The 12,654-nt window shown below is 41.3% G+C and overlaps 1 protein-coding gene across 1 annotated transcript in view; it reads right to left on the bottom strand.

Annotated features, from left to right (window-relative positions):
* itga3b (integrin, alpha 3b) overlaps positions 1–12,439 on the bottom strand; it is a 57,649-nt gene extending 45,210 nt beyond the window's left edge. The window contains exon 1 of the mRNA XM_014159019.2: positions 12,069–12,439. Within this exon, the coding sequence (XP_014014494.2) occupies positions 12,069–12,244 (176 nt within the window). The 5' untranslated portion in view covers positions 12,245–12,439. The remainder of the gene's footprint in view (positions 1–12,068) is intronic.
* Positions 12,440–12,654: the final 215 nt, after the last annotated feature.

Here is a 12,654-nt window from a genome sequence, read left to right as displayed (position 1 = left end):
TATTTTGCTAAGTGTTTTCATTAAAAAGTAATATGAGCACTTCACACGCCACATTTTGGTCTCCTTTAGACGACCCTTATTACAATAAGTCAAGGGGTATGAATATTTTCTGAAGACACGATATGTGTGGGGTACAGAAATGAGGTAGTCATTCAAAAATTATGCTAAACACTATTATTATGTGACTTATTATGTGACTTGTTAGGCAAAATGTTACTCCTGACCTAATGTAGGCGTGCAATAACAAAGGGCTTGAATACTTATTGACTCAAGATATTTCAGCTTTTCATTTTTTTATTAATTTGTAAAAACAATTAAAAACATAATTCTACTTTGACATTATGGGGTATTGTGTGTAGGCCAGGGACCAAAAGATCTCAATTGAATAAATGTTAAATTCACGCTGTAACACAACAATGTGGATAAGGTCAAGGGGAGTGAATACTTGCTGAAGGTATAGTAAGTGAACTGAACTGAACCGAAGCGCAATGCTTTTTCAAACATGGAAATCTGTTAGCGAATCTGCAGTTTGTCTATAAAAGGTCTGACAGCAATCTACAGTACTTTACACCTCAGTGAAGAGAGGAGAGCAATAGGGGAAGGCCCCATCAAACTAAAAGGCAGAGTTTTCATGGCCAGGGGCCACGGCCCTCAGACAGAGATGAGATGGCTAAACTGCACCTCTCCCCTCTGATTAAAAAGCCTTGGAGACTTGAGGAATTATGACCATTGATTGGCCTATTTAGGAGTGCTGTGGTTCATAAACTTAATCTAGGTTGAGAAGTGACAGACAAACTTCTCTGTCTACTGTTGAAGATTGAACAAGACAGAAGATAGAAGACACATCCAAGAGTTGCTGAATTGTGAATTCCCCCCAAACTCATTTCATCCATGTCCCAACCTGCAAACTGGCAAGTCGAGTGTACAGGGAAAGGTGAAACATTCCAAGCATACCATGGGTCAGAGGCCTGAAAGGAGCCAATCAGAGACCAGCTGACAGCATTGCTACCTCCTCCCTTCTTGAAGCGGGTGGTGAATGTGATGGGAAGGGAGGGGTGAGGGTGCAAGGAAGAGTGCCATATTTGGCTTCAGACAGGTACAGGTACTGTGTGAGGAACGTGCAACGCTATCCAGGCACCAGATCTTGTCTTGGGGGGAGGGGGGGGCTGGGTTTTCTCTATAGCCATCAAGCTTCTCCACAATGGCCAGAGAAACTCTCAAATCTCGTTGCTTCACCTGAGTTTAAGTACTGTCCTGGAATCAGTCAAACTGGATGATGGCATTCACTTTAAAACAGTGGTCACCAAATGGTCGAACACGAACTGGCAACTCCAAGGCATTCCTAGTCGATCACGAAAAATGTATATAAAAACAACAGTGATAAAGCCTTGTGTTCCTTCCTTTTTCTGTCTCGCACTGTTAGCAGTAGGTGCGCTTGTTTCAGCTGCCCTGCACGCCGGGTAGGCGAAGTGTGCCCATTTTGAACCATTTCATGTGTCTGAAGATACAAATTCCGCCTACTCGGCGTGCCTGGAGAGCAAATCAAGTGCACCTACAGTATAGGCCTACTGCTAGCCAATCGGATTGCTCAGATCCCCGTGTCTGCACTCCGCAGCTTCCTTCTAGCACACAGCAAAGTAAGTTGATACTGTGATTACAAAACGTCTAAAACCATGACTAAAGAGAAACTGTCAAAGAATACAGCAAAGAGCTGCTGTTTTATGAGTGAGTTTATGTTTAAGTTTTTATTCAGCACTATCAACACTTTTTATTCAACACTGTTATGAAATGCGCTTCTCCACTCGCGCTGCAACCAGCACTGCAGCTTCAATGAATGAGTAGAAAAGTGTATTGATAGGCTTCCGTTGTTATTATTAGTGGAGTAGCAAAGTGTATCGATAGCCTTGGGTTGTTATTATTAGTGGAGTAGCAAAGTGTATTGATAGGCTTGCGTTGTTATTATTAGTGGAGTAGCAAAGTGTATCGATAGCCTTGGGTTGTTATTATTAGTGGAGTAGCAAAGTGTATCGATAGCCTTGGGTTGTTATTATTAGTGGAGTAGCAAAGTGTATTGATAGCCTTGGGTTGTTATTATTAGTGGAGTAGCAAAGTGTATCGATAGCCATGGGTTGTTATTATTAGTGGAGTAGCAAAGTGTATCGATAGCCTTGGGTTGTTATTATTAGTGGAGTAGCAAAGTGTATCGATAGCCTTGGGTTGTTATTATTAGTGGAGTAGCAAAGTGTATCGATAGCCATGGGTTGTTATTATTAGTGGAGTAGCAAAGTGTATCGATAGCCTTGGGTTGTTATTATTAGTGGAGTAGCAAAGTGTATCGATAGCCTTGGGTTGTTATTATTAGTGGAGTAGCAAAGTGTATCGATAGCCATGGGTTGTTATTATTAGCGGCTGTGTGTATTTTTAATAGTGAGGAATATTTAACTTCTCTGGTCATAGGAGTAACAACATGAATTTCTGCATGAGCCAGAAATAATGCGGTGTGACTCGAGTTTCGCCATCAGCTCGAGGACGGTTTCCCCTTTTGGGTCAGTATTAGCGAAGGGGGATGAGGTGAGGGATGGTCCAACGGTGAGAGGAGGTCCCTCTGATGCTCTCCGCTGAGACTGAGTCGTGAGTAGTTACCACAGCCACAAAGTTATAAACCTCGCCTATTTCTACAATTTATCTTTTTAAAATGAATGTGATTTTAAACCTAACCCTAACCTTAACCATACTGCATCTTGGCCTGCATTTTGACTAAGAAAGTGATCCCAGCTCAGAAACGTTTGGTGACCCCTCCTTTAAAACCATCTCAGCTCTTTTTTCCATTGCATGAGACAAATTGTCTCGAAACCCTTTAACCTGACATACATACACAAATGCCCACTTTAAATGTTATACATGTCGTGATTGGTTGGTTTATTAAGCCCTCACACATTTTTCCCATATTCACACGCTCTCTCTAGTAATGGGGAAATGTGTGTAATGAACAACTTTGTGCTCAGCCCTTAGTGTGGTGACACTAGACAGACCCATACTGTAAAGCCCTGACAACACAGAGATGGAACAGACAGGACATTGAAATCCCCCTAACTTAAACATTCTTGTGTCTCTTCAGAATTGTCCCAAAAACATGCCAAATTAACTTATCCTACAGTAAATACGGTAGACTACGTTACAAAAGCATGCTGGTTCACATTATTTGCACGAATGGCATAGAATAAAGACTGATATTTCATCTAACATACTTACACAACATATTGTAGTTTATTTATGCATTGTTATAAATCTATCATGACTTCAGTGGGATGGGCTCTTTTGAAGGTAAGGAGTTAGGTTAAGAGTGTAAATAATACCGCACTAAGGTGAAACCATTGATGACATTTTGGCTGAAGGGTCTTCCACTCCTTCTGCTCCTCTACACTGATAAATCTGTTACAGCTCCAAACAGGGGCCTTGTCACCAAGTCCCACAGGCCTCCAGCCTCGTTACCATGGCCATGTGGTCCCCTTCTTATATTGCAACTTCTGGACGACGACACCATCCCTCAGGGGCCAGAGCAAAGACGGTGCATCGATCTAGTGTCAGCAGGACACAACCATCCATTGCATTGACTGACCAAGAACAAACTCTCAGTTTAACACATCAATCCACCACTTAGAGCACATGAAACAGATAGGTGGGGGCTTAATCGGACGAAGGCAGGAGTCATCAATTCCCAATTCGGCGCGTCCACTGTTAGCTCACAGGAAGTGCAGGGCTTGGTTTACAATTTTCTTTCCTGCTTAGTGCACGCAAGAAATTACTAGCAATTACGACGAGTACAAAACAAAACTCCGAGATCAAAAGAACTCAAACTTCTCGTGGATGCTGCAGAACGATATGGCCAGTATAATTGGCAAGAGGAAGTCCTAAATACAACTGAGGTAGTCTAGGGTTCTTCAAAGAGCACACATAAGGACAACAGTGTTTGCTGTTTCGAGGGAGATCTATTAGAGACTCAAATAGGTAGCTGTTAGGAGAGAGCAAGTTTAACTTGTCTACAGAAGCAACCACCAATTCAAATAGGCAAACAAATCCTAATGAAATGAATGAAAAAGGAACAGTCTGAAGGCTGATGCTATTTCAATTGCTAATTATTTCTTACTTTTTCTTATGTAAATTACTCCATACAAGCACTTCGGTAATAACAACATCCATGCATTGGTTACTGGCCAAGGCCAATGAACACTGTATTGCAAAACACAAACCAAGGTCTCAGTTGAGTGAAATGGCCTGGGCACATGTGGAAAGTAATGTGTGTCAAACCCCTGTTTGCATTTTATAATGACTGCAAGGTACAGTGCCTTCAGAAAGTATTCATACACTTAATTATTCCACATTTTGTTGTGTTACAGCCTGAATTTAAAATGTATTAAATAAATACAAATTCTCTCACCCATCTACACATTACCCAATAATGACCAAGTTAAAACAGGTTTTTAAAAATGTTAGGAAATGTGTTGAAAATTAAATCAAATTCTAATTTACATAAGTATACTCACACCCCTGAGTCAATACTTTATAGAAGCACCTTCGGCAGCAATTACAGCTGTGAGTCTTTGTGGGTAAGTCTCTAAGAGCTTTCCACACCTGGATTGTGCAACATTTCCCCATTATTCTTTTCAAAATTATTCAAGCTTTGTCAAATTGGTTGTTGATCAGTGCTAGACAACACTTTTCAGGTCTTGCCAGGGATTTTCAAGTAGAATTAAGTCAAAATTGTAACTTGGCCACTCACGAACATTCACTGTCTTCTTGGTATGCAACTCCAGTGTTTATTTGGACTTGTGTTTTAGGTTTCCTGCTGAAAGGTGAATTCATCTCACCGTGTCTGATGGAAAGCAGACTGAACCAGGCTTTCCTTACCTCCATTACATTTATTTTTTCTCCAGAAAAACTCCCCAGTCCTTAACAATTACAAGCATACCCATAACATGATGTAGCCACCACTATGCTTGAAAATATGGAGAGTGATACTCAGTAATTTGTTGTATTGGATTTTCTCCAAACATAACACATAACACTAATTGCTTTGCCACATTTTTTGCAGTATTACTTTAGTGCCTTGTTGCAAACAGGATGCATGTTTTGGAACATTTTTATTCTGTACAGGCTTCCTTCTTTTCACTCTATCATTTAGGTTAGTATTGTGGAGTAACTACAATATTGTTGATCCATCCTCCGTTTTCTCCTATCTCAGCCATTTAACTGTTAAAGTCATCATTGGCCTCATGGTGAAATCCCTGAGCGGTTTCCTTCCTCAACGGCAACTGAGTTAGGAAGGACACCTGTATCTTTGTAGTGACTGGGTGTATTGATATCCCATCCAAAGTGTTATTAATAACTTCACCATGCTCAAAGGGATATTCAATGTCACCTTATTTTATTTGTACCCATCTACCAATAGGTGCCCTTCTTTGTGAGGCATTGGAAAACCTCCCTGGTCTTTGTGGTTGAATCTGTGTTTGAAATTCACTGCTTGACTGAGGGACCTTACAGATAAGTGTATGTGTGACGTACAGAGATGAGGTAGTCATTCAAAAATCATGTTAAACACTATTATTGCACACAGAGTGAGTCCATGAAACTTATTATGTGACTTGTTAAGCAAATCCGGAACTTATTTAGGCTTCCCTTAGCAAAGAGGTTGAATACTTATTGACTCAAGACATTTCAGCTTTTCATTTTCAATTAATTTGTAAAAATTTGTAGGCAAGACATTTCTAGTACACTTTGACATTATGGGTGTGTAGGCCAGTCACAAAATAAATCTACATTTTTTTAGTCAGGCTGTAATAACAACAAAATGTGGAAAAGGTAAATGGGTGTGAATACTTTCTGAAGGCAATGTACATGTTCAAGACAGAGAAACTCCAAAGCATATAAAGCATACTTAAGAGAACATAAGCAAAGGAACACTTTTTGTGTGTGAGAGAAATGGCATGGTATTCCACTGCAAATCAATAGTTGCTTTTCCTTTTGCCATAATAAGTTAAACCCTTGAGGATACATTTTCTTCGGCATAGATGCCTTTTAGTACCTTTAGTGCACTCACCACACAGACATGCGGCAGGCTGTAACACAGCTCACCTGGCCACACCTGTTTCACCTGCAGCCAGGGGCGTCATGCACCACAAAAAAACTGAAAGGGCACAAAGTAATGGTGTGTAATGAGGAGCAAACAGATGCTGCACTTGACACATTTATGAAATTGCTTATTCCAGTTACTAATAAGCATGCACCCATTCAGAAAAGGACTGTAAAAACGGTGTAATCCCTGTGGACTGATGAGGAATTGAATAATTGTATGGTTGAGAGGGATGAGGCAAAAGGAATGGCATATAAGTATGGCTGCACAACCGATTGGCAAACGTATTGCAAATTGAGAAATTATGTAAATAAACTGGATAAAAAGAAGAAGAAACTACACTATAAAACAAAGATAAATGACATAAAGAATGATATTAAAAAGCGTTGGAGCACCTTAAATGACATTTTGGGGGAAAAGGCAAACTCAGCTCCATCATTCATTGAATCAGATGGTTCATTCATCACAAAACCAACTGATTTTGCCATCTACTTTAATGATTTTTTAATTGGCAAGATTAGCAAACTTAGGCATGACCTGCCAACAACAAACGCTAACACTACGCATCCAAGTATATCTGACCAAATTATGAAAGACAAGCATTGTAATTTAGTATTCCGTAAAGTGAGTGTGGAAGAGGTGAAATAATCATTGTTATCTATCAACAATGACAAGCCACCGGGGTCTGACAACTTAGATAGAAAATTATTGAGGATAATAGCGGACGATATTGCCACTCCTATTTGCCACATTTTCAATTTAAGCCTACTAGAAAGTATGTGCCCGCAGGCTCAGAGGGAAGCAAAAGTCATTCCGCGACCTAAGAATAGTAAAGCCCCCTTTACTGGCTCAAATAGCTGACAAATCAGCCTGTTATCAACCCTTAGTAAACTTTTGGAAAAAATTGTGTTTGCTGGAAAAACAAATTGGTGTTATGGCGTTACAACCCCTGCTATATTGTGGATAAAGAGTTTCCTGTCTAACAGAACACAGAGTGTGTTCTTTAATGGAAGCCTCTCCAACATAATCCAGGTAAAATCCGGAATTCCCCAGGGCAGCTGTCTAGGCCCCTTACTTTTTCAATCTTTACTAATGACATGAGGAAAGCCAGTGTGTCTATGTACACAGATGACTCAGCACTATACATGTCAGCTACTATAGCAACTGAAATGACTGCAACACTTAACAAAGAGCTGCAGTTAGTTTCAGAGTGGGTGGCAAGGAATAAGTTAGTCCTAAATATTTCTAAAACTAAAAGCATTGTATTGGGACAAATCATTCACTAAACCCTAAACCTCAACTAAACCTTGTAATAAATTGACTACAAATGGAAAACCAGCCATGTCGCAGACACTGACGTCTTGCTTCCGGACAAGCTAAACACCTTCTTCACCCGCTTTGAGGATAACACAGTGCCACCGACCGACGCGGCCCGATACCAAGAACTGTGGGCTCTCCTTCTCCGTGGCCGACGTGAGTAAGACATTTAAGCGTGTTAACCCTCGCAAGGCTGCCGGCCCAGAAGGCATCCCTAGCCGCGTTCTCAGAGCATGCGCAGACCAGCTGGCTGGTGTGTTTACAGACATATTCAATCTCTCCCTATCCCAGCATGCTGTCCCCACATGCTTCAATGTGGCCACCATTGTTCCTGTACCTAAAAAAGCAAAGATAACTGAACTAAATGACTCACTTTTGTCATCATGAAGTGCTTTGAGAGACTAGTCAAGGATCATTTCACCTCTACCTTACCTGTCACGCTAGACCCACTTCAATTTTCTTACCACCCCAATAGATCCACAGACGATGCAATCGCCATCACACTGCACACTGCCTTATCCCATCTGGACAAGAGGAATACCTATGTAAGAATGCTGTTCATTGCCTATAGCTCAGCATTCAACACGATAGTACCCTCCAAGCTCATCATTAAGCTCGAACCCCGCCCTGTGCAACTGGGTCCTGGACTTCCTGACAGGCTGCTCCCTGTTTGGTGAAGGTAGGTAACAACACCTCCACTTCATTGATCCTCAACACTGGTGCCCCACAAGGGTGCATGCTCAGCCCTCTCCTGTACTCCCTGTTCACCCATGACTGCATGACCAAGCATGCATTCAACTCAATCATCAAGTTTGTAGACAACAACCCCCCCATTCACATCGACAGGACTGCAGTGGAAAAGGTGGAAAGCTTTTCCTCGGCGTACACAAACTTAAATGGTCCACCCACACAGACAGTGTGGTGAAGAAGGCACAACAGCGCCTCTTCAACCTCAGGAGGCTGAAGAAATTTGGCTTGGCACCTAAAACCTTCACAAACTTTTACAGATGCACAATTGAGAACATCCTGTCGGGCTGTATCACCGCCTGGTATGGCAACTGTACCGCCCGCAACCGCAGGGCTCTCCAGAGGGTAGTGCGGTCTGCCCAACGCATCACCAGGGGCAAACTACCTGCCCTCCAGGACACCTACAGCACCCGATGTCACAGGAAGGCCAAAAAGATCATCAAGGACAACAACCACCCGAGCCACTGCCTGTTCACCCCGCTATCATCCAGAAGGCGAGGTCAGTACCGGTGCATCAAAGCTGGGAACGAGAGACTGAAAAACAGCTTCTATCTCAAGGCCCTTAGACTGTTAAATAGCCATCACTAGCACATTAGAGGCTGCTGCCTATATACGTAGACTTGAAATCACTGGCCACTTTAATAAATGGAACACTAGTCACTTTAATAAGGTTTACATATCTTGCATTACTGATCTCATATGTATATACTGTATTCTATGCTATTCTACTGTATCTTAGTCTATGCATTACTCATCTCATATGTATATACTGTATTCTACGCTATTTTACTATATCTTTAGTCTATGCCGCTCTGACATTGCTCGTCCATATATGTATATATTCTTCATTCCATTCCTTTACTTAGATTTGTGCGTATTTGGTATATGTTGTGAAATTGTTAGATATTACTTGTTAGATATTACTGCACTGTCGGAGCTAGAAACACAAGCATTTCGCTACATCCACAATAACATTTGCTAAACACGTGTATGTAACCAATAAAATGTGATTTGATATAATGTGCAAATTGAGCATGTTGAGGTGTAACGCCCTGGCCATAGAGAGGGTTTTTTTTGTTCTTTATTTTGGTTAGGCCAGGGTGTTACATTGGGTGGGCGTTCTATGTTCCTTTTTCTATGTTTTGGTATTTCTTTGTTTTGGGCCGTGTGTGTGGCTCCCAATCAGGCACAGCTGAGGCTCGCTGTTGCTGATTGGGAGTCACACATAAGGAGCATGTTTTCCTTTGGGTTTTGTGGGTAATTGTTTCTGTTTTGAGTATTTTCCTAACAGGACTGTTTGCTGTTGTTTTTGTTCATTTTTGTAGTGTTCTCTTGTTTTTTTTATATTAAAATTCTAATGATGAACACATCCTCTCCTGCACCTTGGTCCCCTCTTCCAGACAGCCGTTACATGAGGTGACTAAACTGCTTGGAGTAACCGTGGATTGTAAACTGTCACGGTCAAAACATATTGATACAACAGTAGCTAAGATGGGGAGAAGTCTGTCCATAACAAAGCGCTGCTCTACCTTCTAAACAACACTATCAACAAGGCAGGTCCTACAGGCCCTAGTTTTGTCGCACCTGGACTACTGTTCAGTCGTGTGGTCAGGTGCCACAAAAAGGGACTTAGCACAATTGCAATTGGCTCAGAACAGGACAGCACGACTGGCCCTTGGATGTACACAGAGACCTAATATTAATAATATGCATGTCAATCTCTCCTGGCTCAAAGTGGAGGAGAGATTGACTTCATCACTATTTTATGAGAGGCATTGACATGTTGAATGCACCGAGCTGTCTGTTTGAACTACTGGCGCACAGCTCGGACACCCATGGATACCCCACAAGACATGTCACAAGAGGTCTCTTCACAGTCCTCAAGTCCAGAACAGACTATAGAAGGCGCACAGTACTACATAGAGCCATAAATACACGGAACTCTATTCCACATCAAATAACTGAGGCAAGCAGTAAAATTTGATTTAAAAAACAGATAAAAATGCTCCGTATAGAACAGCGGGGGCTGTGAAGCAACACAAACATATGCACAAACACATGCGTCCACACACACACGATAACATACTCACTATACACACGTACACATGGATTTTGTACTGTAGATATGTGATAGTGGTGGAGTAGGGGCCTGAGGGCACACAGTGTGTTGTGAAATCTGTGAATGTATTGTAATGTTTTTAAAATTGTATAAACTTAATTTTGCTGGACCCCAGGAAGAGTAGCTGCTACCTTGTCCATAAATTAGAGAATTTAGCATTTTTCAAAAACCTGAAACAGCCATAATCACTGTGCTTAATTCTTGGTTAATTTAAAAAAAATTATATATATATGTGTATATTTTTCTGCATATCTAAGCATACCTCTTGAGCTGTCTGTATCCTCCTAACTGGTGGTTCTTTTTTTTATGAAAGTGGGTAAAAGATTCACATTCCTTTCAGTCTTTTTCAGTACATTTAGTTATTGCTTGCTTTCAAGTCTGCCAACCTTGGCAGCAGGCCTACAAGCTAAGATAGTTAGACAAGCTAGCTACTGTAACTTGATTGATAGCCTGAAATGGCTTCTTGGTAGCTAGTTATGAGGTTTGGAGATTGGGAACCTATCTGGGCTAGCTAAAGCCAACTTCATAAAATTGCTAGGTGGCTAGTAGAATTACAGAGAAACAACCCATTTTTTTTTTAAAGAACATGACAAATCTGTGCCCCCTGTGAGTGTGAAGTCTCTGCCTGCAGCTATAAAACACAGCCCACTCAATAAGTAACAAGCATTTATGTACTGATCTTATTCAACTGTTCTGCAGTTGTTTATGGTTTATAATCTCTTGTTCAGATCAGGGTGCAATAATCAGTGCCATGAGATCAGGGTACAAGAATCAGTGCCATGTTTATTATTATTAAAATTTTACAGCGTTGTAATAACCATTGTGTAGAATGACGCGTATGGATTGTCATGACAGCCAACGAGGGACAACATCATCCATTTAAGACCATTCATATTATCATAATGAGACAAAGCCTTATTCGTTGAGCAGCACGTTCTGCTTTTAACCACAGGCACCGAACCCATTGTTTCTCTCACACTTACTAACGAGAGAGAACAATTTAACTGAAATTAAAGAAAGTTGAGGAAACGTGGAAAATAATGTGAGTGATCGTAATGTCGGCCAACAATATAAATGTAGGCTTCTTCTCAGGGGTTTGCCTAAATATTTTCTGGATACAGGTATTGGCTACACTTTATCCGTACAAAAAGGTGTAGCGATATTGGCGGACCATATTTCATGAATTGCGTACACGCAAGGACAGCCTACAGTAGGCTATGGTCACTGAAGTCTATGTTATAACCTATGTTTCTTTTACGCCTGATAAATGAGATTATATGCTATGTATGTTTATATAAATTAAGCATTTTGTACGATTGACCAAATAAGAGGCTCTTGAATGAAAGTATAGGATCGCTGGTTCCAGAGTTCGGACAGGTGTCTGACATGTTGAAGTTGCACTGAATTATTAGATTGCAGCCAGCAGAATATAAAACACGGCGCCAGTACCCGTTTATTTTGGACAGGTGTTCTAGTGAACTTCATAAAGTAGGCTAATCTAAACAGGCTTTACATCAAAAACTATTGAAGTTTCAAATAACTTGGAACCTTTCCGATATTAAAGACTTGCACATGAAAGGAAGAAAAGTGTTTTAAAGAGCAAGAACATATGGAACTTTAAGTAGCTCGTTTTCATTTCATTTCGTTTCAAAACAAAGTATACCTATCCAAATCGAATGATCAGTGGAACGCCACAACGTATGGCGCCTGAAGAGGATAGAACAGTTGCATAGGAGGTACACCGCGGATACTCACAGGTATTTCGTGGACCCTTCCGTCTGTTTGTGCAGGGCAACAGCAAATCCAAAGAAACTGCCCTTGGTTTTCCCTTCTTTGATAACTGGAAACCGTGAGTCTATATTAAATCCATTGCAGGTTAGAGTCACACAAAACACAGCCAAGGCCCCGTGGAGATATTGACTTGGGGCCATGTTTATTCCTTGCGCGCAATTATGCCTTCCAGCAGCTCCACGATCAACACCGGATTGAAAAATAGTTCTACCCCGCTGAGGTCTCTGTACAGGCTGTGGTTCAAAATACGCACTCCATTGAGAAACGTCTATCCCCTCTCGTCTTGTGGATGTAACTGCCACTGCCTAGGTGTCGATGTCTGCCTCTCCTCCCTCCCCTCCCTCTTGTCCGCTCCTCCACACCCATTTGAACAAGTAGCCTACACACACAGAATTCAAACCTGTCGCCTAAGCACTTTCACCAGAACGTTCCGGTAGGTTGGAAGCATACAGTGAGTGGTCAGTGGAATTAATTATTGGCTTGATAGAAAATGTTGGCACTGCAGTGCCCAGCACTTCGATAATGGCAATGCACTTTATGCAATTAGTTG

Source organism: Salmo salar, chromosome ssa19, assembly GCF_905237065.1.
Source record: "Salmo salar chromosome ssa19, Ssal_v3.1, whole genome shotgun sequence".
Classification (NCBI taxonomy): Eukaryota; Metazoa; Chordata; class Actinopteri; order Salmoniformes; family Salmonidae; genus Salmo; species Salmo salar.
This window is presented reverse-complemented; position numbering and strand designations above follow the sequence as displayed.